The sequence below is a fragment of the Arvicanthis niloticus genome, chromosome 2 (genome assembly GCF_011762505.2).
Source record: "Arvicanthis niloticus isolate mArvNil1 chromosome 2, mArvNil1.pat.X, whole genome shotgun sequence".
NCBI classification, from domain to species: domain Eukaryota; kingdom Metazoa; phylum Chordata; class Mammalia; order Rodentia; family Muridae; genus Arvicanthis; species Arvicanthis niloticus.
In genome coordinates this window covers 46,213,947-46,230,619 of record NC_047659.1, presented here as the reverse complement: position 1 = coordinate 46,230,619, position 16,673 = coordinate 46,213,947, and the positions used below count along the sequence as shown (strand labels likewise).

At 44.6% G+C, this 16,673-nt stretch overlaps 1 protein-coding gene across 1 annotated transcript in view; it reads right to left on the bottom strand.

Moving 5' to 3' along the window:
- Window positions 1–3,291: 3,291 nt before the first annotated feature.
- The window catches only part of Gorasp2 (golgi reassembly stacking protein 2), a 29,081-nt gene continuing 15,699 nt past the window's right edge, over window positions 3,292–16,673 (bottom strand). The window contains exons 3-10 of the mRNA XM_034496799.3: window positions 15,910–16,113; window positions 15,398–15,484; window positions 14,590–14,720; window positions 11,419–11,551; window positions 10,315–10,438; window positions 6,479–6,565; window positions 5,659–5,778; window positions 3,292–4,387 (exon numbers count right to left, since the gene is read on the bottom strand). Of these exons, the coding sequence (XP_034352690.1) occupies window positions 4,053–4,387; window positions 5,659–5,778; window positions 6,479–6,565; window positions 10,315–10,438; window positions 11,419–11,551; window positions 14,590–14,720; window positions 15,398–15,484; window positions 15,910–16,113 (1,221 nt within the window). The 3' untranslated portion in view covers window positions 3,292–4,052. The remainder of the gene's footprint in view (window positions 4,388–5,658; window positions 5,779–6,478; window positions 6,566–10,314; window positions 10,439–11,418; window positions 11,552–14,589; window positions 14,721–15,397; window positions 15,485–15,909; window positions 16,114–16,673) is intronic.

Here is a 16,673-nt window from a genome sequence, read left to right as displayed (position 1 = left end):
ACTAACTCAGGCAATCTGTTCTGATCTTCTGGCTCCTTCTCATTCTCTGGCTCATTCTGTCTTCACCTGTGTCTAGTTTGTGTTCTCTCGTTGCAATCTGTCTCTGAACAACTGGCCTGGTAAATCTGCCCCTCTTCTTTCCTTTTTCTCCCTCTTCTCATAAGAGTTGGGCATTATCCTATTCTGTCAAATCTTTCTCTGATTCGTCACTTTGCCTGCCTCTCAATTAGATGTCACTTTCAAATGTGGGTGCTCACTTTTACAAAGTGAGCTAACTTTACCTTTGCTTTTTGGGATTAAAGGGTATGTACTATAAGGACTGAGCCACACCACAACTAGAAATAGGTTTTTCCAGTAAACACAATTTTGATGTTCACAGTGTGATCAAATATCCTGCCACATTTCCACGTTGTCTAAATAGAAAGGAAAGGTTTTTATCTCTAACTCAGTAAAACTATTTCAACAGAAACAACTATCCATCTCACACATTTAACAGCCTGAGTGTCCTCAGGAAGATTTGCTGATGTGATGGATCCTTTATCACTTTGGCCTTCATCATCTGTCCCTCTGCATCAGTCTGCCTGTCTGTCCTTTTTCAGCCAGTTTGTTGAGCTGTCCAGGCAGAGGGGGATCCACTTTCTGTCTGCATTGCTCTTTCTGAGCACTGGGATCAAGTCTTTAACACATTCCCTGACCTCCATTCTGATGCTAACATATCTTTAAATTATACAGGTTGATCCAGTGCAGCAGGTTTCTTTTTCCTGTAATCCAGTGTCGTCCAGCTGATTTTATTCCGAATTCTTTTTGTCCAGGTACAATTAGATCTTTATGAATCTACACATAAACCAGACATTTAGGCATTGCATACCCAGCTCCACTCCAGCAAGCCAGGCTTCATACTCACTGTCCACGGGCTGTCTCTCCTGATCCTCAATTTCATTAGGCATCACAGATTCACAATTAAGCACACCCTGTTCTCTTCCTTCCTCTGTCTCTTGTATCTCAAGTCTTTATACTATTGTAGCTATTTTTTTCTTGATGTATAGCTATTTTTTCAATGTTTTTTTTTTTGAGAGAAGAACTATAAAGATTACAACGGAAAGTAGAAAAGGGTTTACTCCAGGGTTAAAATTGCGAAAGGGCCGCAATGGCCTTTTCAAGTGATGTTTCAGTCACCCCAAGTCTTGCCCTTGCTCTCAGGGATCTGAAATGGAGTTTCCCACTTTTTTTTAAATGCAGGAAGAGTCTGAACTCAGATAAAGGACTTGGCCATTAAGTCTCATAACTTCAATGAGTTCAATCCTTAGAATGTACTTGGTAGGAGAACCAACTCCCATAAGCTATCCTCTAACCATCACTTCTCCCTCCCCCTCCCCCCCCTCTCACACACACACACACACACACACACACACACACACACACACACAGTCACTGCCACACTTTCCTGCAAATGTCACCTCACTGTCCCGCCCCAGTGCTTTTCCCTCAAGTGTCTTGCTTTCCTCAAACACTGGCAAGTGACCCCACTGTACATGTCCCCCTGGCTGCCCACTGACTTCCCTAGTATGTGCTGATAGTCGAGGGTGGACAAGAACCAAAGGCTCCGTTTCCCAGCCTCCTTCAGTTAGATGTGGCCGCCTGCATGGCCCCTTGTCAGCAGATTTTATGTTAGGATGGTGTAGCAAACTTCTCTACAGTGATCTCAGAAGGATAAGAATGACTGTCTCCTGGCTGAGGAATGGTGGCTGGATTTCCACCTGTCATCTGAGACCATGCCATGACCTTGTGGGTGGACACACATGCAGATAGAAGAGACAGGGTCTCTCTATATAGCTCTGACTATTCTAGAACTTGTTCTGTAGACCAGGCTGGCCACAAACTCAGAGATGAGCCTGCCTCTGCCTCCCAAGTGCTGGAGTTGAAGGATTAAAGTGTAGCATTAGCACCACTGCCTGGCTGGGGACGTCTCGAAGGGAGAAATGAACTGCTCTGTTTAAATCACTGTACCTCAAGGCTCTCTTTGCTAACTCAGCCCAGTCCAATACCATCAGTGCCCTGGCTTTCTTGTGAGATCCTGAGCAACAAGACTATGTCCCCACCTGCCACCAGAGGCTGTTCCACAGCTCCAACATTGTTGACCATAGCACTTAAACTGGGGCCCCACAAGGTTTTTTCTTGGCTTATCAGTGACAGTGGCATTCTGACCAGGACACAGTCTTAAATCTGAGCTTCTGGAACCTAGTTCAGGATCTACCATTGCCCTTGAGTGACTGAACTAAGGAGGCCAGTGGCAAGGCATTCACACAGCATGCTCATGGCCCTGGGATCATCCCCAACACAAAGGGACTTGTGGTTTCCTGAAGAGAACACTCAGTTTTGTACCTGAAGTAGAGTCACTGGGCCACCACACTCCCCATGGGTGTTTTTGAGGCCCTCTCCCAGAGCTTGGGGCTTCATTTACTCACAGACATCTTCCTGGAAAGCTGGTCCAGGGATATCCTTCTCAACTGATAGCCACTATGGGTAAAGATGCATCACTGGAGAAACTTTCATAGAGCTTGAAAACTTGCTTTGACTGCCTTGATGGAGGGAGAGACGGAGGGAGGGAGGGAGGGAGGGCAAGTGAGAGAGCAAGAGAGAGAGAGAGAGAGAAAGAGAGAGAGAGAGAGAGAGAGAGAGAGAGAGAGAGAGAGACCCAAGACCAGAGGTCTATATCTCTCACTGAACCTGGATCTTGCCAGTTTGGCTCAGGAGCTGCCAGAGAGCTTCCAGGATGCCCAGTGCTGGGACTGCTGGAGACGTCTACGTCACTCACCTTTAGGCCTGGGTCTCTATAAATGCACCCTGGGAGAGGCACTGGGTTTTCAGCAATGGCCACCACTTCAGTGTGTCTTTATGCTAGTACCAGGTCAATGCCCAACAAACTGCTTTCATCTTATTTCCAAAGGGGGCTATCAGATGCTTTTCTATCTCCCAGGAGTCAATTCCACTTGATGTAGCGTCTCTTGGAAACTTAGAAAAGCACACCCACAATGAGCTGACTTGAGAGACATGAGACACATGTGAAGTACACCCATGTCATGTATAAGTGAGACACATGTGAAGTCACCCATGTCATGTATAAGTGAGACACATGTGAAGTCACCCATGTCATGTATAAGTGAGACACATGTGAAGTCACCCATGTTATGTATAAGTGAGACACACGTGAAGTGCACCCATGTCATGTATAAGTGAGACACACGTGAAGTGCACCCATGTCATTTAGATATAACTAACACAAGAAGGACGTAAAGCGACTGAACTTTATTGCCGTCTTTGCTCTCCCGCGGTCGCGGTACTGTTACGTAGCTACAGAGTGCAGCCCCTCCTCTAGTTCTCTTTAAATGCCATCTTACCACAGGCATCTAAAGCAACAGCGGCAGCTACAAAATGGTGTCTGAGTAATTCTGAGTTCAAAACAAGATCTGTGTACAGACAGAATAAAAAGATGTTCAATTAATAGTGTGCCGTGTAACCGGAACAAAACCTCTTCAACTGGGAGCTTTGTGTAAACCTTAATAGAGATACGACTCACGGAGACCAGTATTAAATTCTTGTTTCCTTTTACAGTTTAGTGAGGTGGTCTGTGTTCTTGCAACGACTTACAAAGTACAAGAGATGTTGCATGTGGGCACTAGGCATAAAATATTTCATTTCCTTACACAAGGCGTAGCAGTGGTAGAGGGAACCTAGCGGGCGCCCTGCCATCTCTTTTCCAAAGATGTACATCCCAGAGTGGCAGGAGATGCCTGGCAGCAAGCCACCCATAACAACTTTTTTTGGTTGTTTAAAATACAAGCACATTCTCAGATTCCCCTCCTTGGCTTTAATTCCCCCAACTTGGTGGGAGAGAAGCCCTCAGCCTCTTGCGTAGTTTCCCCTTAGAATTATGTACAGGACACCTATAGATACGGTATAAACTAGTATGAAATCAATGGTAGTTTGCAATTCCAGACATGATCCTGTGGTTAAATAAACAGACCACGTCGGTTCTGAAGATCGGTTCCAAGTTAAGAAGACTCGGAAGCATTTGCATCTGTAAATGCAGACACAGGCTTCTCCATGGCTGGGGTGCAGTCGTTGACTCTGTCCTCAACAGTGGTGGGGACCTTGGAAGCAGGAGACATCACATCCACAGTGAGGGAAGAGGCGTCTGCCTTTGCAGTAGTCATGACAGGGTCAGAAGGCGGGCCCATGGCAGGAAGGGAAGACAGCGGCTCCCCTGCGCTGGCTGCAGAAGAGCCCTCTGGAACCAAAGGGAATGACGGGAGAAACTCGGACGGCATGGGGAGAGGTGCAATGCCAGGTAAGTTTCGGGGAGGCAAGGAGGGAAGAGGTGGCAAACCTAGGATAGAAACAACAGAGGTCACACATCCTCCCAGCAACCAGAAGCGACTATCAAGCTCCTCTGCCTGCACCTCCTAAGAACCTGGAGCCCAAGGAGGGCGACACAGCTCCCTCTGCTGGCCTCTAACTAGAGGCTGGGGGGCTCCGTGTGCCTCAGCCCTGCAGCAGGGGATCTGCGGATGGGGCGTGAGCAGCAGCGGTCCATGGACTCAAGGGCACTAGCCCGATGTGAGTGAGTGAGGAGGTTCCTGCTCCCAGGCAAGGTGCAAGTCCAGTTACAGCTGCCTCTTGTCAGCTACGAGGCAGGAGCTGTGCAGGAGCAGCCAGGGCTGCCTCAAGGAAGCCACCCTGCACCTTGGGAGGCCCTGAGACTGACAACTGTCTATGCTGTTCTTAATGCATTATTCTGGAGATTTTTAAAGAGAAAGAGCCAAGGGAAGGCCAATTGTACAGGGTATGTCCAGGATACCGCTGGCTGGAGAAGCTGGTCCTGCTCTTAGAAGCTTGATGCATTTAAGAACAGAGGGGACCAGGAATATGGGTACCAGGGAGAAGAAGCAGGGAATGCCGTCAATGTGGTGGGGCTTTCTGGGTCTCCTGTTCTTCAGCCCTGGCACTAAAGATGTGTTGAGCTGATGTGAGAATTGAAATCTGACAGAAGTGTGACAGTGACAACCAATATTTACTGTGGGGTAATCGCTACAGTGTCATGAGTGGGCAGTCACGGGGTCATCAGCAAGAGCAGACTTGGGGACTGCCATTCCCTTTTCACATACGATCTGAGAGCTACCTGTTGGCAGCTAGTACTCTGGGTTACTACTATAAAAACATCTGTTAACAACTAAGAATACTTAGCTGGCACTGAGTGCAGAGACCTGTGGTCCGAGCACTTGAGAGGCAAAGACAGGAAGTTAATCCATTTGAGGTTAGCCTAGGCCAGCTAGCCATACAGTGAGACCTCCCCTCCAATCTCAGAAAAACGAAAAATAACAGGCCTGGACTGCACAGTGCCACTCTACTGATTCTGTGACAGCCTGTCTGGGGCCAAGCCTGCCAGGGTGTAGAGAAAGGGAGGGAGGCAGCAGGCTGGGCCATGCACTTCTTTCTTTCTTCTTTTCCATATAAAAGATGGATACTGATTAAAAGTAGCTGAAATGTGTTCAGCTGAGTTGCTCTTTCTGGAAAAGACTAAACTAGAGGCCTCACTTTCCTGAATACATTTTTTTTTTTTATTAGCAAGGTCTTAGGAGGGTAAGGCATGCAACATACCCGGGCTCCCGAGCTCTGGCAAGCCGACCCCTGGCATGATGTGTGGAGCAGGGAGGTTGAAGTTGGAGAGGCTGGGGAGGTTGGGGAGGCTAGGCAGCCCTGCTGACAAAGGCATCAGACCTGAGCAGAGAGTGAGAAAGGACACAAGCTAAGTCATTTACCTGGGATGGAGACAGTCATCATATGCTGACAAAAGTATCCTCTTCAGAATTCCAATACCAGGGTTCACTGATGAACAACAACTGAATCTCACAGAACATGTGCTTGTGTCTAAGGGATTAGGCAACAAATGCTCCCAAGACCCTGGACAAGAGTGAAGGTGCCCAGTGGTCCAGTACCTGCAGAAAAGGCTCATTACTGGAGCAACTAGCTAAGAAGAACAACTAGACACCTATACACTAACAGCTCACCATGCTGCCCCAGCATTCTGTGTAAGCACATATGCAGCTCATGGCTGATACATCTGCACACTGCAGCCTGTAAGGGGAGGCCCTGATAACACACACACTCACCACTCAAGTGACATCTCACTGATATCAGCTAGACAACGGGACTTAGTCTGTACCGGGAATATAAGAATCCACATAATTTAACATGTGAGTTTCTCAATACCTAAATAAATAAGGCGCCTTCTTAGCCAGGGCAGCCACAGAACAGCCACCAGAAAGTTCTACACACACGTGGGGGGGGAGTCTGAGGCTAAGTGGCACCTGTTTCCCGGTCTGCTAAGGAGAGCACCCCTGTTCTGTCAGAGCTCTGCAGTGATAATGGACGATTAAAGACAAAGAGTTTCAGAAGCGAAGAGCACTATTAAACTTACTTGGTAATGTGGGAGCTGGGTTCACTGGCGGCACAGAAGCCAGGGACTGGTTTACCTGTGGTGGCAACAATGGTACAGTTGGTACACCTAAAATAAAGCACATTGTATCATCTTAAAACCAATTTTACTGCCAGAAATGAATTGATCACATACAGGAGGATGCTGCTCGGTCTTCACCACGGCCAGCTCTAACTCTTGGCTGCATCCTTTACTAAGTATAACCTTTCAGAGCTGACTCACCAACGTATGACCCTGACTGACACCTCAGACACAGCCTAGCGAGGGGTGAGAAAGCTGTGCAGCCTTCCCTGGATAAGCTCACTGACAGGAGTCTGTCACTGACCTAAGATGGGTCAGGGCTGCTGGAGCGCCCTATGCCCTGGGAGGAGTGAAAGCTGGTCTGTGAATGAGGATGCCGACAGAGACGTCTCAGCAGACAGACACCACCTGGATTCCCAGAGGTGCAGAGAATGACTAGGCTTCTTTTAACCGTCGGCTCCTACACACCCAACGCATCCCCAGCCATACCGAGAGGCTTGTGGAAATCTCCTCAGGATAGGACACCATCTGACAGAGACCTGTCTACTAGCACTAACCTACTCAAGTGGGAGGTTCTTCTGTCACAACAACAGTGACACATGTTGGATACCCTTAACTGAAAATCCAAAATCTGAGCTAATCCCAACTATGAAGATTTTTTGAGAGCCAACATGACGCGGCAAGTGGAAAATTCCATACCTGACCTCATGTAAGTGATAGAAGTCAAAACACAGGCACACTGAAAACACAGTACACAATGCTCTTCAGGCTAGGGGCATGTGTTTCAAACAAATGAACTGGTGCTTAGACTTGGGCCCAACTGCAGGTGTCTGTCTCATCACATCTGCTGGTTCAGTGTTCCAGGCAGAAGGGCCAGGCTTATGCCATATAGAGATGTTTTAATAAGCAACAGGAGTAATCTGTTCTTAAAAAGATGAGCCTACCATATGTAGCTGTCTTATTTACTAGTGTTCAAAGTGCTTTCCTGAACAAACTGGAGACATGTAAAAGGGGGGGGGGGGGAGGAGGAAAAGGAAGGAAAGAAAGAAATGAAGAAAGAAGAGAAAGCCTCGCCACAGCAATGGCGACTCCAGGCTGAGAAACTGCACTATGGGAAACTCTCCTCTTTTCTGGACCACTCTGTTATCACACTGCTAACTGTGCATGTTATGTAGTAACATACAACAGCCAGGCTGTAACCATTTTACATTTCTGTCTTAAATCTTGCCTTTAAGAAAATGGAAACGGGCTGGAGGGACGGCTCAGCACTGGCTGCTCCTCCAGAGGTCCTGGGCTTGGTCCCCCCACCCACAGGGTGGTTCACAACAGCCTATAAGTCCAGTTCTATGGGATCGGAGGCAGCAGGAGCATGTGTGGTACACATACACACAGGAAGGCAAAACACTCATACACATTTAAAAAAATCTAAAAAAAAATTTTTTTTTACAAAAAGAAAATAAAAATAGCCTGGCTTTGCTTCAAATCCTGTCTCCTGATAAAGCCCTCCATGTGCTACTTCTTTGCCTTTAAAGGGGAATCCTATTCTCTGTACCAAAAACTAACTGACACATGGAGGGCAGGGATAGTAGTCTAGGGCCATGAATGGTTTTTACTCTGTCTGGGAAGTTCTTAGTAGTTTTGGAGAAGACTGCTCTTTTCTGTTATCAGATTTTTTTTATCAGATTTTTTTTGTTATCAGATTTTTTTTTTTTAAAAACTACTGTATTTATTTTATGTGTGAGTGTTTTGCCTGCATAGATATCTGTGTACTATAGAATGTATTATAAATAATGTTGCATCCCCTGGGACTAGAGATAGTTACAGACAGTTGTGAGCCACCATGCGGGTGCTGGGGATCAAACCCAGGTCCTCTGGAAGAGCAGCCAGTGCCCTAACTGTTGAGCCACCTACCTCCCCCCCTCCGCCATCAGACTCTTAAGGGAGTGGGATGGTTGGCGAGTTCAGATATTCGAGCTAGAGGGCACCCACTGTGTGCTTCATAGTGTTTTAGGCACCGAGGCTCTTGTCAGTGGGAAGAAAGAAACACAACCTTTCAGAAGGGGAAAGAAGAAATGAAACACACCAAACAATAAAAACCTTGGCTTATAAGTGGTGATACACTTTCTGCCAAAAAATCACACAAGGCAGTGGAAGAGGCAGACAGTGTGAGGTGTGTACCAAATTCACACTGATTAACGCCACTTACTATTTTCTAAAACATCTACAAAAAATGTAAAACACAAACCCAACACACTTTCCTTTGTCTACAATTATTATGTGGAGTTCTTTGAGAACACGAAGTCAGGATGAAAAACATGTCTACAGGAAGCTGCTTCTGACATGTCACGGGGTTAACACTTTCATGTTTGAAATTCATGCTCTAAGCTGAAAATTTTAGTACTGTCTTTTTAAATGGACTGACTCAACAAGTGAAAACATTCAGTTCTTTTCAGTCTTTTGTGAGCAAGTATTGCTTCATTCCTGTTTGTCTCTTCAGCATCCAGAAGCCATTTCATCAGCTCCAGGGGACCTCGGTGCCTATGCATCGCACACAGTACAGGTTTAACTGTAATGTGACGAGGGAGGGAGCCAAAATGAGCTGTCAATTTTCTCCAAAAGTCATTCTCAGTAAGTTAGAATGACTTGGCCAGATGGGCCTGCTGCCTTGTGAAGCAGCCTGACCTACTGTTACCAGATCTACTCAGAAATCAGCTAGAAGGTCGTGATAGGTGTAAGTCAGCATAGCATCAGAAAGAACTCACACACTAGATGGAAAATAAGCCCCTTGCTACTGCATCTGTGATTCATGTCTGATGACATGAAGGTCTGACTGCATCTGGGAAACATGCCTGCTTGTAGTAATGGCTGCATACCCTCTTAGGAAGGAAAGCTGATTCTGAGAGGTGACAGGATTTAAACCAGATGACCAACTCCAGACATCATACCTTCACCTATCAATGCTTCTTGATGGGCAGTCTAATCCGGAACAGAGTGGGGGATAAGCAAATTCTGAATATAAATAGCTAAATTAGACCCCCCACCCCAAACAAAACCCAAAAAACAAAAAAACAACAACAAAGAAATCCCCATCCCCCATATTTCCTAAATAAAGGACGTCAGAATTCGGTTAGTGCTTCTGACAATATAATCAACTCCAGATATTATGAAGAGGAGAAACCAGAAAACAGGCGATGGCAAATGGGAAAAAGAAGTGTGTCGGTACTGAGTGACTCCACATGTGGGTAAATGCTCCATAGAAATGTGACCTCATACAGACTCAGAGACTTGCACACAAGGGTATAGGCTGCCTTACTCAGAAAGCCAAACAGAAACAGCCTAAATATCCCTCAACTGATGAATGGGTAAGAAAATGTAACACCGCCATATTGTAAAACATTAAAGGAATGAAACACTAATATATACAACAATATCAGTGATCCTTGAAAACATCAAGCTAAGAAGACAAAGCAGTCACAAGACCATACATATTCTATGAAATGTCCACAGTGGGCAGCAAGGTTAGTAGCTGCTTCAGCCCGGCAGACTATGGAAACCAGGGAGTGGCTAGAGGTGAGTGGAGGGTTTCTCTGGGGTGAGGGGCGATGAAGTATTCCACGTTGACTGAGGTGTTAGTTGTACAACTCTGCCAATAACTAAAAGCCACTTAAAGTGGATGAGTTAGGTGGCATGGGAATTCTCTCTCCATACAGCTGTTAAAGGCAACAGTAAATCAAAACGAAAGCCCTTACCGGGTAGAGAACGAATGGAGCCAGCTAGGGGAGCACGGCTCTACATACCTGTACTGAGAACACTGCTCACAGCTGGTGGTGCTGAGCTAATGGAGAGTCCAGACAAACTCTGCTCAACTCCTGCAGTTCCTGGTGGTGACAAAGATGGGGGACTGACTGAGGACAGCTGGACCTAGCAAAAAAAGGGGGTGGGGTAGACAATTACTTATGAAACCAGCTGGAAATCTTAACATCATGATTCATTTCTCCAATCTCAAGATTTCTGACCTCAGTGTACTCACTCTTCTTACTGACAATACCTCCACCTTTCAGGAGTCTCTAGACACTCGAGAGTCCTTATATTCAGTGTCATTTCTAATTCCCTTATGACTCTCTGCATCCTCTCATTCTATGCTGTCCTTCCTCTGGCCGCCATGTGACACTACAGTCTCTACACACTAACCTCTCTACACCCAATTCCTGGGTGGAAGAGGATAGCAGAGTGAAACAGTGAACTACCTGGGCTCTGGCCCTGGGCCTTGCAGGCATGGGGAGTAAGGGAAGGAGAAATTTCTCAGAAGCTGCACTTCCTCTGGAAGTAGGGTAGGCCGAATTAAGACAATATGGCAGGGGTCTGGAGAGATGGCAACAAAAGCAGCAAGCACTACAGAAGACCTGAGTTTGGTTTCATGTACCCACACTGGGCAGTTCACAACTACACATGACTCTAACTTCAAGGGCTCTGATTCCCTTTTCTGGCCTCATTGGCCATACATGCATATATGCATACATGCACACATGCACGCACGCACGCAGACACTACCACCAAAACCTAGCCCCACCTTTACATCTTTTCAGGAGTGTAGTTTTTATGTGGCCAAGCAGACAGAGGCAAGCAACTGGGATAACTTCCTAGGAACTGTTAAAAACCCCGCAAGCCATACAACCCTGTGTTCATTCTCATCACCTTCCACTGGCCTAAACTGCCCTCTGTACCGATGATCTCATATCTGCACACCTAGTCCTCTGTTCTCTAAAGGCCAGCCAGCATACACCTCCCTCCAGATGTACAGGAACCTCAAATGCAACATAACTTAGCACTGCATGTCTCAACTACAACCACCAACACAGGTTTCCACACACAGAAATGACTGCCTGGTAAAATGATCTTACCTCTGTAAACCCATCCTTAAGAGGAGTAATGGGAGTACCAGTCATTTGTCCTGGAAGGGAAATCTTCTTTCCTTCTTCAAAGGGGCGTGTAGGTATTCGGTGCAAATAACCATAGCCAATGCCACATCCAAGGCTAAAAAACATTTTTCTTATTGTTATAAAACACAACTTCATTTCTTTGAGGTTTTAAAACATATAAGTCCATGCATTTCCTCCCACTCCTTTGGGTTTTTTTGAGATATGGTCTCATGTAGTCTGGACTCCTGATCCCCTGTCTTCCTCTGCATTTCATTCTGTTAAACAATGCCAGCTTCCCACAGGCCTCTGGGATCCACCCTACAGATAACACTGTAAGTCCACTACTCTTAGTTCTTATTTTTCTTCAAACATTTATCACCATTCAGCACGCACATGACATGTTTACTTTAACTATCTGTTAATAGTTTAACCTTCAATAAACTATTAAGGCTAGTAGGAACAGAGTCTTTGCTTTTTATTGCCTTAACAGTTCCTGGAACTAGGCAGACACCTAATTACAACCTACTGCACAGATCACACCCTGCCTGCCTCTGAAGAGTTCTACACACATCTACATGATGAATACAGCATAAGAACACAGCATAAGCCAGATTTATATAGTTGATGACAATTTCATCTATTGTTTTCCTGCCCCTGTCACCAGAGGCACCTTTCTAACAGATGTGAGCACACTGCTTCTTTCAGTCTGTTGTCTCAGTTCTTTCTTTTCCTCTGGAGAATTCCTGCTGTCCTCCATGTGTGCAGTGCTCTATTCTGCCAATCAAACAGAGCAACTCATAGCCAAAATCAGCTGATCAGCTTCTGCCCAGAGATGAAAATCTTGGAAGCAACAAGAAAACTAAAGATAGGTCCTTTCTTTTATCAGTGGAATGCTTTTTTCTGCACCTGGGTCTTCAGCTGTCTCTAACATCAAGCAGGAATCCATATGAATGCATGCGTACTATGGTGACAGCTCTTTTCTGCACAATGGATCAATGAATTCTTATCTTATAGATTATATGAGACGAGTTTTAGGGCTCAAAGTAAGCCAAATCTGGACCACTGAAGTTACAGCCTTTGACAAGTTAAGGTTCCAATCTGTTTCCACCATGATCTCATCTTTTCCAAAGTACCTGGCACTTTCAGAGCCACTTTGCATGGATTCCTCTATCTCTCTCCTTTGCCAAGGCACACATATTATCTCTGTTGGCCCCACTACTACAAAAGCTGGTGGAGTGGGCAGTGTCCAACTTCAGCTCCTCCTTATCCAAATCCAACTTTCACAGTGATGCTGTTTTGTTTTTCTTTTTTCGAGACAGGGTTTCTCTGTGTAGCCCTGGCTGTCCTGGAACTCACTCTGTAGACCAGGCTGGCCTCGAACTCAGAAATCCGCCTGCCTCTGTCTCCCAAGTGCTGGGATTAAAGGCGTGCGCCACCACCGCCCTGCCACAGTGATACTTTGTGTTTCAAAATTATACTTCCATTTTCTCTTATCATCAAAGCTACACTTCCTCTCAAAATTAATGGAAGAAAGATTAAGTCTCTGATTAAGTCATTGATTATTGATCAGTGATTGCCTTTTGACATAATTGCATTTTAAAGCAAGGAGTTTTGTTACAGTTTTTTGTTTTTATTTTTGCCGGGGACGAGTGTTTGATGGGAGCTACAGGGTTTGCTATGTAGCCCAGGCTGGTCTTGGACTTGGAATCAATCCTGCTATGTCCACTTTCTCAGCTCCGGGGTGGGTACCGCCATACTGCCTTATGAGGTGCCTGCTACTCAAAATAACTAGGTAATGACAGAGAAAGAGCTTGAAGCAACAGCCAAATCTGCTGCAAATTCAAGAGAGGCTTGAAATAAAGACTGGTCGAGTAATACACGGTCAGCTTCTAAGGAATGAAGGACAAGAGGCAGAGACACTCTCTGAGTACACAGGCAGAGCACATTGGAGAAAATGGCCGAAAAGGAACTGTCTAAAGAGATGCCCATAAATAGTATTAAACTATATAAAAGCAGAAAGTCTTCAAAGGAAAGGAACGATGTCTACAATGTTTATAACAGAAGGGCGCTAAGTACGAATGTACAGCATGCAGTCAGTGTCATTAAACATGAAAGCACAAACGATGTCTTTGCCGCAGGGCCTCACTGTGTATAAAGCTGTTTTGTTTCTGTGACCTGTGCTCCATGTCACCAAGTACTCTGTGGCACTAATCTGACTTGTATATTCTTCCACAGTGTGCAGAGTTTCAAAGAGGTTCTGTCCAGATCAGGGTGGTCTGTGGCATGGATGTGGGGACTGTCATGGTTGCTAACTGATGCAGAAGACCCAGTCCATCCCCTGGTTTGGGTCCCTGTACTGTGTAAGTGCAAAGAAAGCTAGCGGAGGAGCACTGAGCAGACACATTCATTTTCTCTCTGCTAAGGCTGTGCGGTGACTCAATGTTTCAGGCTCCTGCTACTGTGACTTCCTCAGAGTGATGGACTGCAACCTGAACTTGTGAGCTAAAGTAACAGCTGTCTCCCCACAAGCCACTCTTTGCAGGGTACTGTATCACAGCAAGAGGAAGAAGACAAAAATGAAAACACACTGGAAGAGGCCCTTTGTGTGTTGCGAAACAAAAACATTCCACCAAATGTACACAGAAGCTTCTTCTTTGCAAATTAAGTTCACGAGGCAAGCCTTCTAAAAAGGATGAACTTTTTTTGAGAGAGTGTCTTGTGTGGTCCAAGATGCTCTTGAACTTGAGATGTTTCTGCTTCTACTTCCTGAATGCTGTGATTAAAGGTGTACATGTATATAATGTCTGGTTTTATGAGTGTAAAGTTTAACTCTGCATAGGCTTTTCTGCAATTATGACTTATAATCAATAATTCCTCAAGTTAGAAAGGCAGTTAGCTCTTAGGCCAAGAAAAGCAAAGCAAAACAAAACAAATGGGCTATAAAATAGGTGCTATTCTCCCTACGCATGTACTTTTAAAAAAATGTATTATTAATTTCAACATTCTACATCATTTTTTTCTCAGAGATTTTAAGAAAAAATTAAGATGTTATTTAAAAACAACAGTGTTCTTTTATAACACAGTAAATAAAAGCTATAGCACATCTGTGTGGCTAGGACTAAGCAGTCCCAATTTCCCTGTGAATGGTCTTACCTGCCTTCTCCACCCCACGCAGAATTTGGTGTAATGATCACTTCCCGACAGTTGTCAGTGTCTGTGTTGTACACGTAGAGCTTAAGGGGCTTTGCTTCGTGGGTCTCAATAAGGCTGAACAGGTCTTCAGACTGCATGCACATCAAGAGAAAAAACTTAAAGGTGCTGTACTTGAGAACAGTGGGTCTCAAATCTGGCTCCTATCAAAATCAACTGAGAAACTTCCTAAAAGAATTCAGCCTCAGGGCCCTACCTTAGTCATGGAAGCCACTATTTAATACCAACTGGGCAAGCAGAGTCTAATTTAATGTTCGTATTAATTTGAGCAAGTCTACTGGATGCCAGGCCTCTGGCCAGTTCCAGCCTCCTCACCTGCTTACTATGAACTCTCCTTCCCTCAAGCTTTACAGAGCCTGCGTTACTCAGGTCCCTTACTTTTCTTTATTTTGATTTTGTGTGTACTTCCACTAGCTAACAGCTGAGGAAAAGGATCTGACTATAGAGCTGAGCTAAGGGAGACTCTGTAGCAATGTATAATGGATGACAAGTCCAACCAATGAGAAACGAGACTTGCTGGAGGAGCCCTCGAGGTGTCTATATCACACAAAGAAGCTGTGCAAGGACCACATGTTTTTCTCAGAGCCACCCTTATGGAGGCAACTTCAGATGTTCCGTTTAACACCCTCAGTCATAAGGTATCTTGAAAATATCCTGAGCTTAAACAGCAGAGAGGAAATGTGACTCTCTGATTACTAACAAACGCAGTAACTACCTAGCACAATTCCTTACTAAGCAGTGTTTTAATTACCTCATTCATGACAGTATCAGCTCCAATGATGTAATCACTGTGAGGTCTCAGTCCTGCCAGCGCTGCTGGGGAATTTGATTCCACTTCCTAGGACGACACAGACATACCCCAACTCAACACACAGAAAGCAAATGCCCGAATTTTAGAGCGACAGCTCTTAGCTATAGTTCCTGAAGAACCCCCAATATCCTATATTAGAAATGTCAGATTTAAGAAACTAGAGAATATATGTAGTTTAAATTTATAACCACAAAAACTATACAATATTTGATACTTAAAATATTTCTATGGTTATCTGCATTATCAACTCTTTGGCTTTTGAATTAAAAACTAATCCGTACCTAAACAGCAATGGATGCTAATTTTTCAGAAACAGAAAACCACAGTTATCTCCATAATACAATCCTTAATAATAATACCTCTACAATCTTCTCAACCTGGAGATAACCAGTGTCTTTCTTGCTTTCTACGCTATGTTATACCCATAGGAGCAGTTCATGGTCAATACCTACCAGCACATGCCAAACATTTTCGTTGGCCCCATCAAAGCTGCAGAAACGGATGCTAACCCCCAACAAGCCCTGGCCGCCCCACAGGTTGCTTGGTGTGACTGAGGCCTCCCGTAGCTCTAGGGTTTTGCTGCTGTAGATCAGCATTTTTACAGGCTTCTCAACATTGGCTTTTAATAGATCCTTCAGAGTGTCGTTGTCTTTATTCTAGAAACAGACATCATAGGCGTTAGTAAGTAAAAATAATGCTAATTATTATTAGTTTAAGCATCTCATAAACATAAAGTAATATTAATAATCAGTATAAATACAAACTCCATCAGGCAAAAGTTATATTAACATTCAAATGTTTCTCCAAGTAAAAGAATATCAGGAAATGAAGAACTCTGAATATTATCCAAGCAGACTGCTTTTCTAATAGCTAACCATGGAATACAAACCCAACACTGGGGTGACCAAGCAACTCAGTGGCTAAAAACAAAATATCGCATAAGAAGTTGCATCTAACAAAGTTATAATGACTTTGCTTTTAAAATCTAAAATATGTTCTGACCTTAAAGTCTAATTTTGGATTCCTTTCTAACACATGCTCTATTGTTTAGTGGGGGCTAAAAGGGAATATGGGAAAGCATGTTAGTGTATTACATAAACAAAGACCATTATGTCAGAAACAAGACAAATTATGAGCAAAAATTTAGTAAGATTATTATAAAACAAAACCAGTCAAATACAGACTGTTTTAAGAATTCCCTCTGTAGAAGTTACAT